This window comes from Malaya genurostris, chromosome 1 (genome assembly GCF_030247185.1).
Source record: "Malaya genurostris strain Urasoe2022 chromosome 1, Malgen_1.1, whole genome shotgun sequence".
Classification (NCBI taxonomy): domain Eukaryota; kingdom Metazoa; phylum Arthropoda; class Insecta; order Diptera; family Culicidae; genus Malaya; species Malaya genurostris.
Window position 1 is genome coordinate 76,968,351 of NC_080570.1, and position 26,450 is coordinate 76,994,800.

The 26,450-nt window shown below is 36.5% G+C and overlaps 1 protein-coding gene across 1 annotated transcript in view; it reads right to left on the reverse strand.

Annotated features, from left to right (window-relative positions):
• LOC131440507 (mucin-2) overlaps positions 1 to 26,211 on the reverse strand; it is a 73,479-nt gene extending 47,268 nt beyond the window's left edge. Inside the window, exon 1 of the mRNA XM_058611837.1 lies at positions 25,428 to 26,211. Within this exon, the coding sequence (XP_058467820.1) occupies positions 25,428 to 25,725 (298 nt within the window). The 5' untranslated portion in view covers positions 25,726 to 26,211. The remainder of the gene's footprint in view (positions 1 to 25,427) is intronic.
• Between the last annotated feature and the right edge of the window lie 239 nt (positions 26,212 to 26,450).

Here is a 26,450-nt window from a genome sequence, read left to right on the forward strand (position 1 = left end):
AGAGATACCGTTGCCTCCCAAGTCGAGTGGAGCCGGATGGTTGTTGGTGATGGTTCACCTTAATTAGTGTTAAAAATATAAAACAACCTCGTTGGCGGGATCTCAATTCTTTTGCCTCGCTGTTTCATGAACTGTTCGCTTGGCAAGCATTTCAAGGCGGCACACTGACGCCGTATGCCTGGAATTGAAGTTTCTTCTACATTACGATATTGCTGATTGCATGTTTAAAAGTGTAGATAAAAAGGGCTCGAAACTTGACAATTCACATTGTGTTACTATGTTTGTAGCTAGAGGAGAAATAGATTGTTGATGGCACATATTTGTCATCATACGAAATCGTATCAAATCATAATTTTATTTCAATGATCACGAAGGTCATGTAAATATCTGGCAGACTGACTTTACAACTTGCCATAAATCCATGTTTCACAAGAATAATAAATAAAACGCTTGTCACTTTTAAAGTTTTGATTTCTATTTAAACTCTTACTACTGTTACTCACAAGGTTTTATTTTTAGGTTCCGTGGTTCATTAATAATTTATTTTATTGCACTCTGTTATACATTTGAGTGTATTAAAATAACATTACGTTATGATTTTATAATGGGTTGACTTGCGATCTTTCAGACAGATTTTCAGTTTATTGATACTGACCATTGTTTGGTGTTAGGCAAAATTTTCGATTAACTTAGTTTTCAATTCATTGTGTTTTGGCAGAAAAAGCATTCCAGAACAGTCATATATCGTTTTGAATCGAGTTCTTATGGTACTAATGCAATCTGAAACAGTTAACCAAGTAAATAACTATTTTCAAGAACCTACATATAATCCTAATAAACATCTTAGGATCGAATGGAAAGAAAAAAGTTAGCAGTTAAACGATTAACCAAGAAACAATCCGCTTTGGTTTTGTGTTTACTTTGTTTGCAGTTTGTTCTTCGTGATAAGCGATAATTTTCATATAAAGTGTCAGAACTTACTAATAGTTCTCAGAAAATTATTTAGCCTTCTCCTTTGTACGACTCGTAAAAGCCAAGGAAAAGGTTTGCGCCGAACGTGCGAAAACGCCAGTAAGTGAACTTTTGGCGGATTTATTTTGTGCGCTGTTCGCTTCTCACGAGATGGAAATATTTTCTATGAAATGCAGCTGGCTCTTCGAAATCAATAATGTTTCAGGAGTATTGGTGGAAACCGGAAAAAATATTGACACGTTCATTATAGAAGCCACAAATAATGTTTCAGGAGTATTGGTGGAAACCGGAAAAAATATTGACACGTTCATTATAGAAGCCACAAATAATTCTCAGAGTACTAATTAGGATTTCTTCAATTGAAATGGATAATTTGACAGTAAAACAATCAGTCAATACACAATCCGTTTTTGTTTTATGCCCAATTGTGCTGATTTTTTGCATTTGGGAAAAATGTTGAAGGTCCCGAGTACATATATTTCGCATAAACACAAATGAATATAGTGGTCCTTTCCATTGACTTATCAGCCACATCTTTTCCTGTCAACTCAAGGGCTTCTCAAGGTAGTCATATTGAACAATTTCAATTTTTATTCTATTTGAATAATACAAACCTTTCACTGCTTTCGGTTAAAACGATCATTCGTTGATGATTTCATATTGGTCCATCTTAATCAAGACCTGGAAGATGCTCGATTTTTGCAAAAACAATTCGTTAACTTTTCTCATTGATAGAGTGGTTTTGTACACTTAAAAATGGTCTTGTATATTTTAAAATGTTTCGTAATTACTTGTTTCGCCAACGCTCAACAAACGAATTCGGGAGTTTTAGAAGATCTGTTGAACTATAAATAAAAAAAAACTATAACTATAGATAAAAACTCCATTATAATATATAAAACACAATTTTCAGCTTCACATCGAATACACAATTGTTAAGGCTTCTAAAATGCTGCTACATAATGTAAAGTATGACTAAGAGACTCTAGAGCAATTCTGGTGGCAGATTTTTAACAATTTCGATCTGATTGCCCTCAATTGTTTCAATTTCTGAATTTAGATATTCACTCTCGTAAACTTCGATCTCATGCATTTCAGAGAATACAATCTGAACTCACTGATTGCAACTTCAACAAACAATCTATTTTCACCTGTCTTGTAGTGCTGTAAATTATTTGTTTCTAAACTTTTTTTCAGTTCTAAAGCTTTAGGCTTGGTTGAAGGGTTATTTTTAATTGGTCGTTAATTTTTTTCAATTTGTTGATTTTCAAGTTGTTTTATGCCTGATTGAGAGCGAGTCTATTATATTTTAGCATCGGCCGAATTTTCCTTCTTCTAAAATGAAATTAAGAAAACAAAATATATGGGGAACAGAAAAAAACGTTTGCTTCGAAATCTTTTATACCAGATGCTTAAAACCCATGATTTTTATTTCCTTTCTAGGGATCACTACCTGATATGATACAATTATTTTATCAGTCTAATCATTAATAATAGTTACAGGTAAGAAAATTTATCATGTTTCATTTCTATACAGGGTGCAATAAATTAATTTGAGCTATTTTGGAATTTAAATTGAAAAACCCGCGCGAAAAAACCGCGTGAAAAGAGACCTTAGTGTACATTGAAAAATAGTCGTTCAGTTGTGTTTATTCAACGTACGTTCCGTTTAGTGTCTAATCTCATTGAGGACGGGACAGTAGGAAATCGCAAACAAGTCGTACATCTACGATCAAGATGTTTCAATGAACCCATTGAAGTAGTATGAGAGACCCGATCAGATGCACATAACAAAATCATGTATGTCAACAGTTCATATGTATAACAATTTGTGTTATTTTGAGATATTTAACAAATGAAAACAGTTAAAAGTTAAAATTTATGATAACTATATAATAACAAAATCAGTTGTGTTGTTTTATTTTCATTTTCAAGATTCATGATAAAGTTCATTAATTGGAAAAATGAGTTCTTCCGTTGCTTCAAATCGAAATATAATGATCAGAATTTCAAAGAACTAAAAGAAGAAACCAGATCACTAAATAAATTATTCATTTAATAAAAAAATCATTCATCAATATTGGATTAGAACGATGCTATAAGTTAGCTGTGATATAGTTTTCCTGTGTTAAATTTGCTATCTAATTTATTACAACTATTGTTAGAAATTTCTGCTTTCGGACTTCTGTAGTCATATCGAATTCAATAAAAATTGTGATACAAACGTTTCAAAATCTATTACAATTTTGTTCCCGATAGAGCGTTATTTTTTTATAGAGAACGAAACTGTTGATGGAAATCGATATCGGTGGATGTTGGCTAATTATGCCTGTTCACAAAAGGTCTTCAGGGCTATTGGTTTCAACAAGATGGTTCACCACGTCATACCGCGAATTAAACATTTTAGTTCCTACAAAAAAATTGATTTAAATATGAGGTGATTTTGGCTGGCCACCCAGATCTCCAGAATAGACTCCTCCGGACCTGTGGAGTTATTTGAAAAGCAAAGTGTATACCAGCAAGCCTCGGATCATTGATGAGCCCAAGGCAAACTGTCGTGCCGAAATCTTTGCTATACCACCCGAAACTTTGAAAAAGGTTATGGAAAACGCAATGAAAAGTGCTCCGGCTAGTAAAGATGGTCACTTAATTGATGGTTTTCTCAAAAACTAGTCTCAATAGATTGTAAAGGAATTATTTAAAATAACTCATATAGAAAGTTGTTCAATGTTTAAATGTTTATTGTCTTCGAAACTAATGTAACATCGCACTGACCTCGACCTAATTTCTAAGCTGAGTTAATGTCTTCTCTAAGTTTTAAAGTGTCTTTATTAATGTCAAAACCGAAATAATTATAAACGTTAATGAAGTGCTGAAATGGTTACCCTCGGCACAAAAGAACTAATGCAGTGTGCCATATTTAATATACTATTAAATAAAAAAATAAAGTACTGATAGTAAACATAAAGGAGGTTTTCAACCCGAACGGCATGCGGTGAACTTATGTCCGATTAAATGTTTACATACCGACTAAAAATGGCGCACCCTGTATACCGAACATTGCATTATAAAGTATAACATTACGTATTTCTGAATAAATAGTTTCATTACATAAATATAACCCTGATAACTAAAACACAATTATTAGCCTTCTCTGATTGCTTGCTTCACTCTTCACGCTAGTTTGTGTCTAAAGTGACATCTTATAGATTACCTAAAGCCAATCCAAAGCCGACCAAAACACTTGGTATGATTCGTCGGTAGACGTTAATTGTAACGGACAGACGACGGAAAACCACGAAATGCATCCATTTGTCACTTACAAGCCAGAACGGGTCGACAGTAGACTTTCGGGGGGACAGAGCACGACGAAGACGAGAACTTTGATCACGCAGCAAAGTCCGGAAACTCGATACGTGAGAGCTTAGCAATGGAACCGGTACCGGTTCGGAACGAGTATCTTATATCAAAAAGGTGAAGCATGTTTTTGCTTTTCTACTAGTCGGAAGACTATACAATCATCAGTCATTACAAAAGTTCACAGCACTAATAGGTAGAAGTTTAAAAAAGAAAAGTTGTAGAATTTCGACTATGCGAAGGTTGGTAATTAAAATGTTTACTCCAGACTACTGATGCTGCTCCCCTTTCATAAAATTGAGTTTTATCGTCCCTCGTTTTTGTGTCAACCGACTTCTGGCTGCTTTATAATATGAAAATAAGAAAGATTCCGGTACGCTGTTGGGCTTATCAAGGAGTACACTTTAAAATAGCTAAACTAATATTCCAAGAAGGCAGTTGCCGCAGTATATCATGTCTGCAGTGGAGAAATGCATAACGAAAATCAATAGCTCATCAGTAGACTCGGAAATGCGGTGAATGCTTGTGTTTTTGTAATTGTATATCGTGATACATTTAGGTTTATTTTTATACACTCTTCAGTCTTTTCATTAACGGGGTTTTCGCATACAGTACTCATACGTCGGTTGTCATTTAATCTTCTATATTATGACTCATCGGATTGACAATGTAGTTATAGGAAATTATGTGAAGCCTAGGGACCACATTTTCCAACCCACGATATGTTTCGTATCATATCGCATCATTCGAAATTATTATTGTGTATTTGCATAATTCAATTACTGTATTCTAAAATTTACTCTGTTTTATTTTGAATCACTTTAAAATGACATCCTGTTACTGCATCTGGAAAAATTCTTGTGAATGTAGGACAAAACAAAGTTAACAAACTCTGAGTTAGATAATAAAAAATTTTGTCCCATCATGTCAGTGTGCCGGCAGTATAAAACGAAGGAAGGATAAACATTTACAATACACAATTCTATGACCTGCAAAAACGCTAAACGAACCAGCTTCCAGCACATCTGGCGCATCCAGCGCGTGTAATGTATGAATGAGGAAAAAAATTAAACATCTGCAGCTTTGTTGACTGCATACGAGAGCTAGCATGGAATGTATGTTATTATACCACAAACAATGTAGTGTAGTAACATATTTTCAGACCATACAAAAAATCGCTTTTCGTAAACTCTCATTCGTTTGAATTTGATGACGTTACACCTGTTGCTTTGTAGTTATAATATGAGTCATGGGTTAAGCAAAAAATCTCTCACAGTTGATTTAATTCAATGCTTAATTCAATTGAAAATCGAATATGAATAAACAAAATCGAGCAATGTAGGCAAATGTAAGACCCCGGAAAATAATTTCCAACTAACCATTGTACGATGTTTAGATTACGATCGAAATGTTAGTTTTCTGGGTATTCGTTTTATGCCAATACAAATGAGGATTTGTTTATGGTGATCGTTCCGAAAAACCACAAAGTAGTGAACAGGGTTGAACCGAGTAGATTATCAACTTCCTTACACATTTGGACGGATTCTTTCTTGAGCTTATGTGCAATTCCACTGTGTTCCAGACTGCAAATAAATATGATAGCAAAACGTGTGGCTTTACCAGCGGCGGTAGAGCAGATTTTGTGGCGTGAAAAAATGCGCGTGTGTGGCGCTACGCTTCGACAAAGTGCTAAATCCGATACGATTGAAGGATCTCGTTTTACAACCTAATGCTCGCTATATATAGTAGACCAAACAAATCCGAATGGCGCAAGCATTGTAAATCAGGCGAGTCAGCAAAAAGAAAAAAAAAACAAAAGCGTGAGCTGTTTATTGCAACCACATGGCCATCATTTAAGTTTTCCGTGAGGATGCTGCTGTGGCTGATTTGCACAGTAAGCTGATTTTCATGGAATTGCTATAACATATCATCAACACTAATGCGTGGAATTATGACAATGACAATGAATGATGCATATAATTTAAATATTGTGTTAGAATCATCACTGCGAAGACCTTGACAGTCTAATATGCCCAGAAAACGAAAATGAGGACCCAAAATGCTTAATGGTGTATGTGACACTGGATTTGCCAAACAAACTATCAAGTAAGAAAATGCAACCATGATTTTGTGAAGCAGGACTCATATCGTATATTTTACTGTTCAGTCAATCTAAAACAGATATTTAATATTTGTCGGTATTTGTTGGCATGTTTGACTTCTACACTCCGTCATCAGTTGAAAATGTCATTTAACGAATTTTCCTGAATTGATTACAGTTTAATTACGCCCATTTAACTTCGTTAGCACTGAAATAGGCGTTCACACCAGCAGCGTTGAGTTTCTTCTGCTCGCCTCACTGACCGGTGAATGGCTGATGAGGCTAACGAGAAAACGAAAAATACTGAGAAATCTCCAGCGTATTTTACATTAAGTTTAATGATGAGCGAGCATAGAACTTGTTTGGGGATGGCTTCAATATGTATATGTTGGCTGGAAACAGTGGATTTACGATGAGGGTTACATTCTCGTTAAAACTCCGTATAATTCAAAGTATCAAATGACTTCACATAGTTGTTCACTAGAAGTGTTCGCGGTAATGACCGTTAAGGAGGCCAGTTGAGTGCTTCCCGTACTAGTGTGGTTTAAACTTCCATACTCGACAGTTAACTGAACAAAATTTGTTCATTGTTAGTAGGAAAAACTTTCACTGAAACAGGAAATCACTCTCCGTGTGAGGGAATAAAAGAGATACATCGTTAAGAAATAATTTACCTGAAAAGATGAAAGGAACACGAACGGTTTTTTCCCAATAAATGAAATATATAATATTTTTATGATCGTGAATGAGCTCAGGGTGTCTACTGATTTTTCAGATCAACCGGAAAAATTGAAGAATCGTGCAGAATTTTTGATATCGCAAGCCGGAGGGCGTAAGTTTGTGCCTTGCCTCGAAGGAATTCTTAGTGTCTGTAGGAATGTTGTACTAGTCATATAATTATCATTTATATTGACGAATCGGCTGCAAAGTCGGATTTTGCTTTTTGTTATTCTGTTACTTTATCTCTGAAAATTGTTTGAATCTGTTCGTCAATCACTTTGCTAAATCAACTCACCGAATACTAAAGGCTGACTAAAAATAAATTGGTACGTTCATGGCTCCGTGGTTGAAAAGCTTCACAATTAAAGCTATGATTTGGCAAGCGATTTGGAGTAGTGACCTGATAACGAAACCTTTCGTCACATCATCCTCGACAATGATATCCCAAGTTTCCATCGAAGAATGCGTGATAAAGCGTTAATTACCGTTTATCCGAAAGCATAGGAGCATAGTCATCTTCTGGTCCGATTTGACCAGCAGTTTCTACTCCAATGTGGTTTAATAAAAAAAACTAACAACGGCTACTTTTGCAGCCCCTCTTAAGGGTATTCCTATAAACCAAAATCATTTCTTACCCGTTGAAGAAGACCAATATATACTTTTAATAAATCAAACATACATTAAAATGCGAAACTGCCAGTAAGTTTCTCCAAAACGGGGTTTAAGTATTTTTGCGACCATACTGTCATCATTCGAAAATGAGCATAGAATATGTTTAACATTTTTCGATGTTGTTTATGAGAATCAATTGAATCAATTTTTCTTTGTTCTGTTGGAATACATTGCGATTTGTTGAACTTGAGAGCTGTTGAACATAACTCCTTTAGAACATATTTAAAAATCTTCGCAAAACGAACTATTCAAAACTTATGCAGAATTAATTATTAAACCGAGCCTACCCATGGAATATATCTGTCGGCAAAAATCAAAATAAAAACAAACAACCACATTTATTTTGCACGACCGTATTGCGAGTCCAATTCGTTTCAAAACTGATTTTTGAAAAGGGCAGATGAATTTTTGCATGAACTTTCTTTGAACCATTGTTAGTCAAAAACTGTAATTTGACACTCTGGAACAATTCAACAAAAACCTACGTTTAGGGCAAAGGTTACTATGAGCAAATTGATTGCTTTTTAAATGTAAAACCATGATCAAGGGTTTAAGTTACTATTTTTCAATAACAACTTAAAGTTTTGCCAATACTTGTAAGGCGTTTTGGCTGTAACTTCTTCGTGTTAAGCAGTGCTAGTGAAATTAACCGAAATTGTTGGTTTTTTTTTTTTTTTTTTTTTTTCAATAGTATAATATATATTTTCAGGCACACTGCTTAAGCTCTAAGATGCCAAGGGTATTTCCTAATCTTAATTAACGACTAACTTAAAACTAGAATAGTATCATTAGATTATGTCGTCTAGAATTTTTGAAAAAAGCTTTTAGCTGGTATTCGGCAGGTGTCGGTGAATTGAATATTGCATGAATTCCAAATGGTGCTATATATCGCCGCTTCCTTTCGGTTCGTGTGGGTCCGCGGGAAACACCCCCAGGCAACGAAGGCCCGGCGGGTGGCCCGCATGCTGGTCATCGTCTGGAGCGTAGGACCGTAGGCGGTGATGGTGATGTTACGAAGAGATGAGAAAATAAAAAAAGTAAATATTGTGAAAACCGAGGTAAATAGGGGGTATGGAAACAAAATGTCTGAAAACTACAGAGATCTAATTAGTTGCCATCGAGATGGTGAAGAGACATGGAAGGGGGGAACGAAAAGTTAGTGACAAAAAAAGATCTTGTTAGTTCCAATGAAGATGGTGGACAGGGACGGTGATCGAGAGAATCGAGCGGATGTTAGTGTCGAACCTGTAGGTGGAGATTATACTTTCTGAGCGAGGTATAACAGATTACACTTGGATATTAATGTGTTTGAGGTACTGGTATATAAGAAGCATATAAGAGATATCCCGACTAGCCAACACATCTCGGACCGGAACTTCAGGTGGTCTACCTCGGGCCCTTAGGGAGTCCTTTAATAAAGACCTGGCGTCACGATACTCCGTACACGTCCATACGACATGCTCGATGTCCTGATAACCGTCACCACAAGCGCAGAGACCGCTCTCCACGATTCCAATACGCCGGAGGTGCGCGTTGAAGGTGTAATGGTTTGACATGAGCCGAGACATCACACGAATGAAGTCACGACTCACGTTCATCCCCCTGAACCAAGGTTTCGTCGATACCCTAGGGATAATGGAATGCAGCCATCGTCCCAGTTCGCCATTGCTCCATGAAGTTTGCCAACTTTCGAGAGTTTTCTGACGAGAGATACTGAAAAATTCATTGAAGCAGATTGGTCTTTCATAAATATCACCTTCTAATGCGCCCACCTTAGCCAATGAGTCTGCCTTTTCATTGCCCGGAATGGAACAATGCGAAGGGACCCAGACTAACGATATTAAATAAGACCGTTCAGATAAAGTTCTCAAATGTTCCCGTATTTTCCCCAGGAAATATGGGGGATACTTTCCTGACTTCATTGCCCGGAGAGCTTCTATTGAGCTTAGACTGTCCGTGACAATGAAGTAATGGTCTTTGGGCAAGGTTTCAATGATCTCGAGGGTGTACTGAATAGCAGCTAATTCTGCGACGTAGACTGAAGCCGGATCACTGAGTTTGTACGAAGCGGTGATGTTCTGATTGAAGATTCCGAAGCCTGTGGACCTGTTGATGTTTGATCCGTCAGTGTAAAACATCTTTTCACAGTTGACTGTTCTAAATTTATTATAAAAAATATTTGGGGCCACTTGAGGGCGCACGTGGTCCGGAATTCCACGAATTTCTTCTCTCATGGATGTGTCGAAAAACACAGTAGAATTAGTAGTATCCAAGAAATGAGCACGGTTGGAAACAAACGAAGAAGGATTAATATTCTGAGCCATGTAATCAAAATACAAGGACATAAAACGGGTCTGAGAATTGAGCTCGACAAGCCTTTCGAAGTTTTCAATCACCATCGGATTTAAGATATCGCATCGGATTAGCAATCGATATGAGAGATCCCAGAATCGGTTTTTCAACGGTAAGACGCCCGCGAGCACTTCGAGACTCATCGTATGAGTCGACTGCATGCAACCTAAGGCAATACGCAAACAACGATACTGAATTCTTTCCAGTTTAATGAAATGGGTGTTCGCGGCAGATCGGAAGCAGAAGCATCCATATTCCATTACGGACAATATCGTTGTTTGGTACAGCCTGATCAGGTCTCCTGGGTTTGCACCCGAAATTGTTGGTTTCAATAATAAGTTCTTGATAATAAGAAGTGTATCGAAAAGTAGTTAGCAACATTGATTATTGAATAAAAAACCAAAAAAAAAAACATATTTTGACATCAGTTTTCGATATATTGTAGAAAAATTACATTTTTATGCATTTCATTGATTATATTGAAGAAAATCCTAGTTTCTGTGAAACACTCGCACTTTGGACTTGACATTTTTTATTAAATTCTGCACGGTTACTTTTGTGACTTTCCTGGTGGCAGCTGTCCAGTTTTTTTTAACTCCTGCATGTTTTGGGACACTGTACCTTCCTTCCGAAAACGCCGCTTGACAATTGCCCAATACCTTTCAATTGGCCGAAGATCCGGGCAGTTCGGTGGGTTGATGTCCTTTTCCACCAATTGTACATTATTTTTTGACAACCAATGTAGAACGGAGTTGGCGTAGTGGTCTGAAGCCAAATCCGGCCAGAAGAGAGGAGGAGCCTTATGTTTCCTGTACAGTGGCATTACGAATACCACAGTATTTTATAAGATAGTATGATTGATATGAGAAAGGCATCATTACACGTTATGGTGGATTAAAACAGGGTTTTTCAGTTTGTTTCCTTCAATATATTCTTAGACTAAATTCTGGTCCAGGATTCAGGAACTGAAACTGAATTCAAGAACTAAATTATAAATCGGGAACAGGTTCAAAATTCAGCTGCAAAATTCATGTTGAAATCCAGATCACGAATTTTTGAAACTAAACTCATTTTCAGAACCCAGGTTCCGAGTTAGGTTCTAGAACTGAATTCTGAATTTGAATTCCGAACCAAAATTAAAGAACTGAATAGGTTTCGAAATCTAGTTCCAGGATCCAAGTTCCGAATTCAGCTCCAGCATGCAGGTTCTGAAACTGAATTTAGGAGTTAAGTTCTGCAACTGAATCCAGGATTTAAATAATGAAACTTGATACATTTTGGCTCAGAAGAAAGTTCTAATATTCAGGTTCGGAGTACAGATCTAAGATTTAGATTTAGAACCCAGATCAAATATTCTTATACTGAATTTGTTCCAGAATTCTGAAGGTGAAATACAAAATCAGAATTCCGAACATATAAATTAAGAAACTGAAATCGGTTCCAAAATCTAGTCAAGAGTCTAGAATTGGTCCCAGTTACAAAGTCCATGTTTTAATTTCTGAACCTGTAATCTGGAACTAAATTATAAAACTGAATTCTAAAACTAAATTCCAAATTCATCCGAGCGCGAAAAGGCAAGCATTCTTCTCTGTTTTCAAAATTTTGAGAAAACTAAATTTTTGAGTTATTTATGGTTATTGGTTGTTCAAAATTTTATCATAAATTGCTAATAATATTTCTGACAGCATGAAGAAAGAATTATATTTTTGCGTTTAGTACAACTCGAAGTGTTCACGATTGAGTTCTACCCATTCTTCCACAGAGCGAATGTTGAAAAGTATCCCATAGAAAAGTAAAACGTATTCACGTCAAAGAATTCGAAGAAAGTGTATGCAGAAACTCCTTTGTCAAATCATTCTTGAATCAAACTGGTCTTTTCTCTGTTCAAAATTTATGATTAGTCATACTTAAAAAGTGAACAAAGTTTCATTCACATCGTAACAAGTCGATACTGATTCTACCATCTTCACAACTGTTAACTTCTAGAACTGCTCATAGGTGTCACAATTGTGAAATTAAACTTATTTCAGCAGTTATTGTTATACACACTATACTTTACGATAGAGGTAATTAATCCGCAAAGCAAATATCAACAGTAGGAAAAAATAGTTTCTTTCCATTGCCCAACCCAATAAACTATTCACTCCACACTTAAAGAAAACGCATTGTATCCCCATAACACTATCCAGACTAGTCGAAATATTCCCGACATCCGTTGATTCTAAGCTTATTGAAGATGGTTAGTTTTTCCGGTCTACTCTATCAACCAGATCCATCAATTGCATAACACCGAAAAACACCAACACGGCTAACCACTAACTAGAAACCAAAAAAAAAACATCATTTACGTTAGCTAGCGTTAGCTAAGCTAATAGCGTTGAGTCATATAAGTTAAGATAACACTTTCTTTCTTTGTTTTCCCACTCGGATGCTCATATAGTTTTTAAAATAAACAGACCAGTTCTTTCCCTCACAGCATGTCCAGTTTTGTGGGAAGATGAATGCGCGAAGGAAAGAGGAAACGTGCGTATGTGTGATCTCACGGTTCAATTTCGTTACTCGATCCGACAGGAACGTTGTCCGTATATATGTACAACGCGTCATCCGTCCGTTTTTCATTATGTTCAATTAAGTAAGTTAACTTTATTGGTGCAGTCGATGTTCTTTTCATCGTTTTTCGATTTTTACTAGCAGCGTCAAAGCGCCGAGACGCTCGTCGTTCAGGTTGATAGTGGCAAACCCTACGGCAATTGGATGGATTCATTATTATTTCAATTAGGCAATTTCGTTCACGCGAATTAATTGAATCCAAATATTAATTTCTTTTCGGATAGACTCTGGACCACGGAGGTGGAAGAAAATCGACCGTGAGACGCCATTATCCGTTCCATGGGGGGCCCTTTTTATTTTAGCCGCCAGCGCGAGTTTGCCAACATAGTTTGAGCGATCGCACGTTTCTGGAAATAAATCATTTCCTCTTCTTTGACGATTGGCTACTAGCAGCAACAATATGGAAGGGAACAGTGCAAACAACACAATGTTTGTCTGTAATCTATTGCTCCCGATTTTCCGGGGTTATCTGCATAATCACGAAAATGTTAGTAAAAAGCTTTGTCGTGCATGCTACAACAGGGCAATCTAATCGGCGGTCTGGTTTATAGGTAATCGAAAGTCAATTACAGAAGTAGCATCTCTCTGTTCAGTGCCGCCACTCCTTCCATTGTGTTCATGAATTTGTTTCCTGGTTTATTGAAGAACCACCTTTTGAGTATTTAAATAATAATAAAATCGGAAGATACGATAAGCCTAAAAAAGTAGCCGTGCCCGTCTGGATTATTTGTGGAGGTGGTAGTTTTTTATGGCTTTGTGGTGTAAAAGTGAACCGAAAAGGACTAGTTTTAGTATTTAGAATTCAGTTTCATAATTTAGAGCCAGATTACAGTATCAGAAATTAAAACTTTTGGACTTTTGAACTGGAAACAGTTCTAGATTCTGGAACTGGTGACTTGACTAGATTGTGGAACTGAATTTAGTTTCTTAATTTATGTTCGGAGTTCTGATTTCTGGAAAAAAATTCAGAATAAGAAAATTTGATCTGTGTTTTAAATTTAAATGTTAGATCTGAATTTTGGAACTGTCTCCTGAGCCATAATTCACTTCATGTATCCAGTTTCATAATTTAATTCTTGATTTCCAACAAGCTAAATTTTTACTTTTGTATCGGTACTGAAGTTATCGTTGAAGAATAAGACACAAACTGTTTCGTTCGCTTCTCTAGAACAAAAGTGCTATCCATATTGCTCCCTAGCTTTCCTGTGATTCTACTTCTTAGAGACAAAGCGAAAATGTTGGTTTCGATTACATTGCAATAAACCGAAAATAGTACGGTAAGCTATCTTCAAAATTATGTGGTGGCTTGACTAATAAGATGACTATTTGTTCAATTGCTGTACATCTGCAATCAAGAAAATACTAGTTCTAAACTTCTTCTTCACTGATAGTACTTCTTTTTAACTTCATAATAATTGTATACTTTATCTTTCGTCCTTTACTCGTTAATGCATAACTGTTTTTGGCATTAAAAATGCCTTACTCTTCACTATATGGGGCCGGGTGTCAATTAAAAGTTTCAAAAATAGTCGCGTAACCTTTTTGTGTCATAATTTTGAACGTTAATAACTCGGTCATTTGTTCATGGATTGTTATAATTTAACAACCAATCGATTCGGAAACTTTTAACTTCAACATGTATGATGACATCGTTTCAGTATTTCAATAGCATACTATTGAAAAAACGTTTGGAATCGACCTATGTTTTCATCCACCAATCCCAGTTGTACAAAATGACATCAACTTCTTGTTCGGCATAGGAGGCTTTGCGTCATGCATAAAAAAACACCGTATCGTTATGCGTAGTATGAAGAGAAATCTATAAATATAGGCTGCACAATATTTCTTTGCCTAGTTGATGTTTGACTGTGAATGAAACAAGTAGCTCGTCCAGTGAGCTGATGACTGGATTGTATATGCGTTCACTTGCTGGATTGTCGCTTTTGCATTATTTGTTGGTGAAATTTCCTGTTGTCTGCGCAATACCGTGTTCGATTGAGTATCTTATATATCATCTAGCCATTGAAGAACCGAATCAGCGTGGTTACCGATTCTTCTGGTATATCCCATTTATTTAGCAAGTTTTTGGTCGATTTTGCCATTAAAAATTCCTTACACTTCGCTTCCCGAGGCTGGGTGTCAATTTAAAACAGTTCCACAGGCTCACATATACAGTACAATTAGATGCAATATCATATAGTTTCAAAGATAAACTCAAGGTAAGTTTACCTACGATTTTACATGTATCGTTTGAATAGGAACCCTCGTAGAATTTGGTTAACCGTCAGTTTCAGTTTAATTATTATTTGCTTCAAAACAATAAGCGTCTGATGACTACACGCGTTGTAACTATTGGCGTTTTCGTTTTTAATTTGCACTACACCGGTGCAGTGCTACACTGAGGCATCAATAAACGAACACAAATGACGAAAACATAAACAGTAACCATTGACTACAATAAACAATTCCATTGCACAGAGCTACACCAAACTTTTGATGAGTGCTACACCAGAGGTATCGGTGCAGAAAAAGTGTAGCACTGGTGTAGTGCAATTGGTAAAAACGAACGGTTTCAGTGCAGCTTTCGCTACACCAGTGTAGTGCAATTTAAAAACGAAAACGACATATGACAATGTTCATTCATGTGTTAATAACATCAAGTTACAATATGAACAAAATTTCGGAATTTTGTTGCGTATCCATTCCGTATATTCCTAATATACCAAAGCGAAAATCAATGTAACTAAAGTAACTAAATATTTTATGCGGACTGTTTCACATGTTTTCTTCCTCGTATTGTTGCCATATTATTTACCGACACTTTCCGAAGATAATCGACGATTTTGAAGAACTAATAAAATTACAGCATTACTGAGATTACTGGTACAACACTCTTTTGGATCGATTAACTGTTTATAAAATTAATAAGTCCACCCAGGTTAAAACAGGGGGTAAATAAACGATATAAATCAAATCAAATTAATAAGTTTGTCCGTTTCTCGAAAATTATCATCATAAAATAAAATAGTTTTATTTGCTTAGGTTTAAATCTTTAGGTTGTTTGTATCTAAAATTGAGCTTTCAAGTAACTTTGAAGTGTAGTGAAGTTTAGTGTATCATCATCATTATCATCTTTATTTTTGTATTTAGTATGAAGACCCTAGAAACGTTTCATTTTTAATGTTATTGTGCTCGGTCGTGTCTTGAATACAACCCTCTATTTTTGGCATTAAAAATGCCTTACTCTTCACTATACGGGGCCGGGTGTCAATTAAAAGTTTCAAAAATTGTCGCGTAACCTTTTTGTGTCATAATTTTGAACGTTAATAACTCGGTCATTTGTTGATGGATTATTATAATTTAACAACCAATCGATTCGGAAACTTTTAACTTAAACATGTATGACGACGTCTTTTCAGTATTTCAATAGCATACTATTGAAAAAATTGTTGGAATCGACCTTTGTTTTCATCCACCAATCCCTTCTTTACAAAATGACGTCAACTTCTTGTTCGGCATAGGAGGCTTTGCGTCATGCATAAAAAACACCGCATTGTTCTGCGTAGTATGAAGAGAAATCTATAAATATAGGCTGCACAATATTTCTTTGCCTAGTTGATGTTTGACTGCGAATGAAACAAGTAGCCCGTCCAGTGAGCTGATGACTGGATTGTATATGCGTTCACTTGCTGGATTGTCGCTTTTGCAATATGTGTTGGTGAAATTTCCTGCTGTCTGCACAACCTTCGTGTTCGATTGAATATCTTATATATCATCTAGCTATTAAAGAACCGAATCAGCGTGGTTATCGGTTCTTTTGAAATATCCCATGTAAAGCAAATTGTTGGTCGATTTTGCCATTAAAAATGCCTTACACTTCGCTTCCCGAGGCTGGGTGTCAAATTAAAACATGCAAAACTAATCGCGTAATATTTTTCTGCCATAATTTTGAACGCTCATACCTCAGTCATTTGTTGATGGATTTATATAATTCAACAACCAATCGATTCGGAAACATTTAACTTAAACTTATGAGAAAACGTCATTTGAATATTTCAATTGCATTCCATTGAAAAATTTATTTGAATTGAGTATTTTATTTTGGTTCTCTGGTAACTATCAGGCTAATTTAATATTATCGGCAATAGATCTAATTCGGATCTAATTTGCAGCGCTTGTTCCTCGATGATTTGTTAATGGATTTTCCTCATTTAAATGATTCCAAAGCTTCAATATTGTAAGCTTAAAAATGTTTTAATTTGTCAACGGATCGGTTTGCATACGTAAATCTCCATTCCCATACGAACAAAACGTGACAATGTGACTGAACAAGTTGTTTTCCCACCAGGAATTAAACGCTTCAAAAGATTCAAAATTAAATTCTGAAACTTATCTAAAAGCGGCCTCCTCGGTTTGGTAGTATAAATGAGTTCCACAGGCTCACATATACAGTACAATTAGATGCAATATCATATAGTATCAAAGATAAACTAAAGGTAAGTTTACCTGCGATTTTACATGTATCGTTTGAATAGGAACCCGTAGAATTTGGTTAACCGCCAGTTTCAGTTCAAGTATTATTTGCTTCAAAACAATAAGTGTGTGATGGCTACACGCGTTGTAACTATGACAATGTTCATTCATGTGTTAATAACATCAAGTTACAATATTAACAAAATTTCGGAATTTTGTAGCGTATCCATTCCGTATATTCCTAATATGCCAAAGCGAAAACCAATGTAAGTAACTAAATATTTTATGCGGACTGTTCCACATTTTTCTTCCTCGTATTGTTGCCATATTATTTACCGGCACTTTCCGAAGATTATCGACGATTTTGAAGAAGGATTAATAAAATTACACTATTACTGAGTTTACTGGTACAGCATTTTTCGTTAAAATAAATGAAATCTTCTCTTGGATCGATTAACTGTTTATAAAATTAATAAGTTTGTACGTTTCTCGAAGATTATTATCATAGAATAAAACAGTTTCATTTGTTCAGATTTAAATCTTTAGGTTGTTTGTATCTTAAATTGAGCTTTCAAGTAACTTTGAATTCTAGTTAAAGGACGTTATTCAAAATCTTAACAATGTAAAAATTGTGGAAAGGGATCAAAATTGAATATAATTAATTATCAAGAAAGAATCTAATTGTCAATTTTATCATTCGCCAACAATCTAAGCGCTTATACTAGAGCAAGTTTGTAATTAGTCAATTGAAAAAGTTTTTAGTTTAGTGTATCATAATCTCTTTATTTTTGTATATATTATGAAGACCCTAGAAACGTTCCATTTTTAATGTTATTGTGATCTGTCGTGTCTTGAATACAACCCTCTAATTTTTTTATTTATAAAATATTTCATTCAGGCCTGTTTGCGTACAAGCTTTACGTGGCCGATTTAGCTGAGTTTGTAGATAATTTTTTTTTATATTGGATCTCGTTGTCACCCTTTTTCTTGGGGGAGAGGAGATTCCATTTTCCTCCTGCGAGGATTGAGGGGCAGTTTGTTTGCGGTTCGTCTCGTCATTCATTGCCGCATCTGTGGTATTGTTGTAGATTTCGTTGCTAGTTGCTGTAGATGTGCCTTGTTGTACATTGTTTGCAGTTGCTGGTTGGTTGGATGGTAAGTTGTTATCTGCAGCTGGTGTACTTTGTTCTATTGGGGATACGTTGGATGGTTTCGTTGAAGGGGATGCTTCACTGTTGTTGGTGACTGTCACAGGTGTACTGGGGTTGCTTGGGGTTGGTGTGAAGGAAGCACCGTTGTCCTTTGGTGTAGTTGTCTCCTTGTCCAGTTTATCACATGGCTTACCGTAGTGAACAGCTTTTTGGCAATATTGACATGTGGCCATCTGATTGTCATAAGTAACAAGTAATTTGCACGGGATTCTTGTATCCTGACCGAAAATCACATAAGAAGGTATAGGCCTCCTCAAGCGCATGCGTAACAAACGTACGCCATTTAGAAAACCGGGGAAAAAATTCTTCCACTTTTCCTTTTCGATTGAGAGAATCTCTCCGTATTGGGACATAGTTTTGCGAATATAAGGATCGATGACGCTTGAGGGAAGATCATGCACACGCACTTCTATAGCACTATCTTCCATATATACTGGAATGTTGTATTTAATGTTCTCGTGCTCCACATAGTGCACATTGTTATTGTCTTTTGCGAATTGAATTGCATCCAACTCTTTATAAAACTGGATGTAAACAACATTGTTCGTCTTATTGCATTGAAGTAAATGCACACGTTTAATGTCAAGATGCATTTGCTTCTTAAGCAAACCTTCAAGTTTTCGTATCGAAGGTCGAATTTGCACTGGCTGAAGTCAACAACAATTGTATTCCTTCGTGCTGGCGGTAGCTTTTGTTCGTTTGGTTCACTCATTTTCGAGGGCTATTGTTCACTACACAATACTGTACTTGGTTTCTTCCGTCCCCAACGTAAGCGGTTTTGTTTTATCGACTGACTTGGATGAGATGTGAAAGCGAACTGAATGCATAACTGTTATTGTTGAACTGTTTTATTAGCCTGCAGTTCAACATAAACCGCTAAGCAGACAAAAAGTTTCTGTCAATAGCAGAACATTTTATTGATTTACACGAAGTTTAATGTATTACTTGACGTGCCGAACGTAAACGTGTTTTGGCATATACTGGCCGATTCACAACATAACAGTTTAACATAAGCTGCTATGCGCTGACGAGTCGAAGACAACACATAAAGTATACAAAACGGTTATGTGCCCTATGCGCAAATAGGTCATCCCCTGAATGATTCTAAAGATTTGTTACCAGGCTTTTAAAAAAATATAAAAAAACATTGTATAGCTCTTTACTTTATTGAATGGACGAAAGGCGTCCTGAATGCTATTCAGTGAATGGAAGGGAGTGATTCACTATCCATGGCTTCGTCCATTGGAAGGGCGTCTCTGTTGCTGGCGGAGGCTTTGTTATTATTGTTATTTGTTTGGGACGTAGTCAAGTCGTATGTTCGAGTCCCGACCTGGAAGGATTCTTAGTGTCAGTAGGATCCATAGTACTAGGCATGCATGCATGTTGAAATTGAATCTGTCATAGGTAGTGACATCTTTGTCATTTCAAATAACCTCAGTCATCTCTGAGGTTAATGAGTGTCATTATTTTCATTTTTTGCCAATATTTCGAAGTCGTAATCTGATAAATCTAAGTATGTAAAAATCGTTTCAAAAATGTTAAATTTTATTCAACGTAGTGTAGTTTTAGGTTTCTTATTGTAGCAATTTTACAAATTTTTGATCCCGTCTCAGAAGTAGTTTTTCAGGAAGCCTGTGTGATACTTCTCCGTGTCGTCAATTTAATTGTTTTACTTGTGAGCGTGTATTTTGAATTCCGACCCCTTGAGCTTCCCTAGACTGCTTCGAAACACTCGTCCCAACTTTAGTCCATTATCAGGCACTCATTTTGTTCTCTGGTGTGGATCCAGGTTTCATCAACAACCTCCAATCGATACCAAAAATCCATTCGATTCCGCATCAGAATGGTCAAACACACTTTCGAAATGCGCGAACACTTGTGTGAAATGTGATGTTTACCTTTGTTGTATGCGTGGGAACGGCAGAATACTAATGGCTGAGGATATAATCTCATAATTGTAATTATGAGAAATTATCACACCACAAGATGGATGAAGAAGGTTTTTTTCCATATTCAACATGATGTCAAATTTTTGGAAAAAAAATAAATGGCTATATCGCGTATAAATTTTATATGTATGCTAGAATATAAATATTTTAAATGACGCCATATTCTTTTTAGCGATTTCAGCGCATTTCGGCGGTCAAGTAAATTACTTTTACGCTACCTTGTATAGTTTTAGTTTCGAGTCAAAGGTGAAATGTCTAGAAGAAAACATTATACTATAGCTACAGCATGTCCAACAGTAATTCGAGTTTTTTCATTATAAATGAAGAACAGTAAGGCTTCATTTAAATAGTTTCAAATTGATTTTTCTTACTTTCAAGGTAATTTCACTTTACCCAGGATTTTATTTTTGTGATTTTATATATTTGGAGAATGAAATTGAATGTACAGATGCGAAAAGCAGTCCTTTACATTACAAATTATGTGGCCGGAGTTTCACCCGTTGATGCTAAAGTACAGATTGAATAATTGAAAGATCAACGTATCTCAATTCAATTTTATACCGTTAACGGGTTCAAACAATATTGATTCACATCACCTGTATATCGCAATTTGTTTCGCACGATTTATAAGCGACTACCAAACCACTCCGTCCTTGAAAAGAGAGTTTTCTTTGAAAAGGGCTTCAAAACTATTTGAATTTCATTCGCCCTGTATTCGATTGTGTTGATAAGTGCATATGTGAAGTATTTTTATTTTCGTTACTGTGAAGGCTTGCATCACTTCAAACTGAAGTGATTTCTATCGAAAATTTAATTGCAGGGGTGTTGTAATAAATATTAAAATGACCCCATATTTCAGGTTAGAGAATTTATGTTACATGTATGAAAACCCCTTTTTGGTTTGATGCAAAATCGAATTCTTTCTAATCACCAATTTTACAAACATCTGGAGAATACCGTTCACAGTATTAAGTTTAAAAATATCATTGTTAAAGTACTGCATGTATAGTTCAATATGATATGATAAATGATGTGGAAGGTTTTAGTGCTTTCTGTTTTAGTGCAATTATTTTCATAGCTGAGTAACTAATTGTTAGGCCATTCCCGCACCATGAGGCGTATTGTTGATGCATATAGTTTTCGTTCGATTCAACGAATCTAAAGTTATGCTTGCATCTGTTTTGAAACGATGAACTAGGCTATAGTAGACATGCCGTCTAGAAATAAATTTACCGTACTGACAATTACACATTGCTAAAAATATACACAGTTCCTGTGACACTACCTTTGGCGGTAACTGAAGGGTCGTTAGCATAGGACCGAAACTACATCGTAAAATTTCTCCCCCTCCTCTCAAAAAAACAGCGGTGAGAACACCTTTTGCTGACGTCTGTACACGCATGGTACCCACTAAATAAAATATTTACGTTTCAAGCGTAGATAGGCCCGTTTCGTACAGACGCAGTGTGCAGTATAATAAATGGTAAGCTGCATTGTTAGTGAAACCACAATTTGTACCTAGTGAACCCTCTGGTTTTCCGGGAAGTTTTTACTGCACTTCCTATTAATACTAGCTACTTCCTTCCTCAGTTGGAAAAGGCTATTTTATAAGCGAACTTAAAAAAAACGTGACAAAACTCTCGTCCTGAGTAATTTGAAACAATGAATCGAAGTGATCCTAAGAATCAAACGAAACGCCCTCCCTACACGAGACACGCTGGTTTCGAATTTCAAGGGCGTCTAGGCGAAAGTGAAGCAAGCACAGACAATGTTTGTATCGAATAAGGAGTATGGGGGATGATAGTCATCATACCACGAACCGTACGATCTGGTTTCAATACGTTCGTAAAGCACTTGAAAGCGACAATGAAAAAAAATAATACTTCACATGTGTTCCGACGCAGTGGAAACATTTGCCTTCCTAGCGGTCGGGCATTGTCGTCACGATGGGCTATCGATCCGTTGAGCATGTTCCTGCTAATCAGTGTCACTTATATAAACCTACTAACTATACATCCTTCTATGAACCGCACTGACCTGAAGCTAACTTTTCTCTTTTACTTATAATGTGTGCTAAGTGCGCATTGACACATAAATTTCATTTTAGTGCGAATATCTATTGTTGTATGTTAAACTACACACTTGAAAAGAGGTATAAACTATCATAAAAAATGGCATATTTGTAGGATGGATTTAACATCTGGCTTATGCATTTTGTTAGGTTTCTGACTGTTGACATATGCAAATGTTTGCCACAGATGAAAGCCAATTTTGTAAAGTTCGATCATTTGAAGAATTGCCGGTGTATAAATATGTTTATCAGTCCATCGATTGAGATTGTTCTGTGCTTGTGTAGCATACGTAATGTAATACTTTTTAATGATTGCTTAAACTAATGTGCGATAGGTTGTAGGAAGAATTATTACGCGGAGAAACAAACTACCTTTTCGTTTATCTTTCATATAATAGCTTTAGACGATATAATCAGGTGAATTCATAGCCAAAGGGGACGAAAAACTAACATAGGTACCATTAAGTGCAAGCAGTTCGAAGTAGGCCTCACGTTGCACAAACTCCTGTAGACGAAATATGTCTTCTCAGATGTATGCTAACTGTGACGCTATAATGGCATGACAGAAAGGTGTGGGTGGACATCATAAACTTAGCCGAGCCGCCGTGTCGGACAGCTCGCATGCATGCAAAGCATAAAATCAACATTCGAAAAGAAACTCAGCTTTCGATTGCTGTAATGGGAATTTCGTTTAGTGCGAACCTTGCTGGATTTTCAAACTTCTGAAGTAATAGGACTCGAAGTGCTAGTGTCTTGCTGGGAGACTTGCCCAAGCGTGCAAGGCGGCATAGGGATGGCTAGACAAGTTTTTATGAATCGAAAAACTGCAGTCATTTTTTACACTTGTATTTCTTCCCAGCCTACCCATAGCCAACATTCTTTCGGCCGAACACAGCATGGTTTATGGAGGTGGGAATCTACAGATTTTTCTTCTTTTTCACTGTGTGTCCTCCACCATACAGGCTCAAGGTGTGGAAACTTTAAAAGCATAAAGGTGCGTTGCATTATTGGCTTTCCTTCTTCATAGTCTTTTTCGTTGCTTCGCACAGCATTCGGAAAGGCTTCAAGCAAGTTTTTTGTTGTGAACAAAATGGTAAAATGTACCACCTTTGCACGCAGGAAGTTATTGTTTTAGTGCGTTTGCGAATCATAAAATATATCCGGTGCAGAGCGGAACCAACGAAGGTAATTCTCAGTCGTGCGTGTGGTTGAAACAATTCTCGATTCGAACACCAGTCAGCTCAATTTTAAACACCAGCATATTTTCAGCGCAATCTCAATCTCGATAAGTTTAAGTACCCGGCAAGTGGTGTGAGTCCGCAAGTATTTACTTAAAAGAAATAATGTTTGAATATTTTGAAAGGTCTTAGTTTCTCGCAAGAAAATCTAATTTGTGATAACCAGAGACATTTGTCTGCATCAAAAATCTTTTGTATTAACTGTATCTATCTGTGTTTGTTATCCAGGAATGCGACATTTGAAAACGGGAAAACAAGAGACATATCACACATCTAATATTTATAAATTACCACACTTCTGGGTCCCCTAGCATTCAATCGTTACAATATATAGTAAGACAACAGTACAAAGCGGTTTGCTTAACTGTGCTGGTTGATGTAACATACTGATTGTAAAAGCTTCTAGTAGAATAGCACATGAGTGGTTTCAGCCTATCTTTCCCCCTAGTTTTTATCGGAATGGGTTGCATAAACTAGCTCGTTCCAGAACGTATACAAGGTCAGAGTGTAAGAAGACAATAAGCTTTCATGCTGGATACTGCAGTAATTGAAGGGTAAATACGAAAACAAAAGTCTTTGTACTCATCAAAACTGGATACAGTAAACCGAGGTGAAATTGGAATTCATTTTAATCCTGATTGCGTTGGAACCTACGATACCTGGATTGCAGTGAAACAACAACAATAATTAGGATAAAGCTAAGCGTTGTTTACGGGTTAACACATAATACAGCCCAGGGATAAATAAAGTAGTATGGCTAAACATTTTTTGAAGAATCAGTCGACAGTGTTTTATTATGTAGCAGGTTCTACCAGGTGGTGGTTATAAGAGGGTAACAATATTTTAAATGAGTTCCGATTTGTGTTTTGATAAATCGTACTTTATGATACATCGCGAAGGACTGGTTAGAGGAATCTTTGAAAATGATTTTTGAAGTGATATTATTTTCATTTATAGAATTCCTACTCAAATTTATACTCGTGCATAAGCAAAATCAATCACTATTTAGTCAATCTGTGAGCATGAGATCATGTTGTCGGATTGATAAGTTTCAAATGAGTAGGTTGCGAAACAACGCAGTTTTGGGTGGGCTGCATAAAGGGCATCGACTAATCCATCATTCATCATTCAAAACCCGTCCCTATAGAGGATGCTTAAAAATAATACTATATATATTTATTTATTTATATATATATATATATATATATATATATATATATATATATATATATATATATATATATATATATATATATATATATATATATATATATATATATATATATATATATATATATAAACAAAATTTGGAAAACAGTAAACCCTCGTTGCTTCTGTGTTACCCTAGATTTTGAAACTAAAATTGGTTTTCACTGCGAAAAGTTCATATACGGTAAATGACTAGGGTACGACTTAAGTGCTAGAAGTACCCAAAGACAGACAACTAGGAACAGGAAATACAAACATCAACAACCGGAAATTCATCAATCCGATTTTGAGAACATTGCTCAGCGCGTTTCATTCCATTTCTGGCTGTTCGGGATGGCGTAGAAGCGAAGAGAAAAACCAGGCGGAAAGACTTCACAGGGGAAGAGCACAGCATACATAAAAAGCAGACAAAATGCAGAGAAGGAAGATTCCATTAGTTGGTGATGCTGCGAGGGTCGAAGAAAGAGTAGAGTGAAAAAGCGAGGTACTTACGGACTGTGACTTGCTTTGGGTCAAATTCCTCCACTCGCTTGGATAGATTGTCGATCCGCTGTTTTATCCCAAGTGATCGTTCACTAACACTAGCCAGTTCCTTGTTAAGTTCGGTGAAAATTTGATTTGAGATGAACACCAGTGAGGCCAGCTGTCGTAAGGCATTACTCAGCGTTAGGTTGGTGATTGCTTCCAGTTCATAATCCCGAACTGGAATTGAAATGGCGCCACGTGAGTGTGACGGCTTGGTCGACCGTGCAACATATTTCGGGGTCACAACACGTTGCACAAAAGGCATCTTCGCATCTCTCACAACCTGACCGAACGACGACCGAGATCGCTGCGGCTAATTTTGTAGCCACTCTCGCTTCACTTGCACCACTACTAGACGTTCCGCACCGAGACTCGCTAACTCATTCGGTTTTGTGGTATTTCAGCATTCGCCCATTTATAGCCTTTTTTTGTGGCTCTCGTAAAATATACTCTACACATGAAAAAGTATCCAGATCACGTCACGCCATTCATGAAATGTGTGGAACTTAGTTTAAATCACAGACACTGACAAAAATCATCTTCGAATCAACTATTTATGATCTACAAAACCCTTTTTCTCTAAAAGACACAAGTCACTGCAAGATCAAAAGGTGCTGAAGGCTCCGATGCCGACATCCTACAGTTGACGATGGCCATGCTGTAAACCGATTTATTCAAATGAAGCCGAGGCACAAACATTACTGTGAACACCTGAATAAAATGCCACGCACGAAACCCGGCATTGCTAATCGACTGACGAAACTAAACTAACGGACATATGAGAGAGCAGCTTGCGGCTAACTTGTTTTCAACCCTCCTATCATGGACAAGGTATGAAAGTTTGTATGTATTAGGCAAGTGTACCGGCGAGTAGAAACTCAACGAATCACAAACAGACTGAGAGAAAGAGTATGACATTGAAAGAGATACTATTTCCGTGTTGCCAACATCGAATCGTTTTTGAATTCAAATCTATAAAAGTCCCCCCGC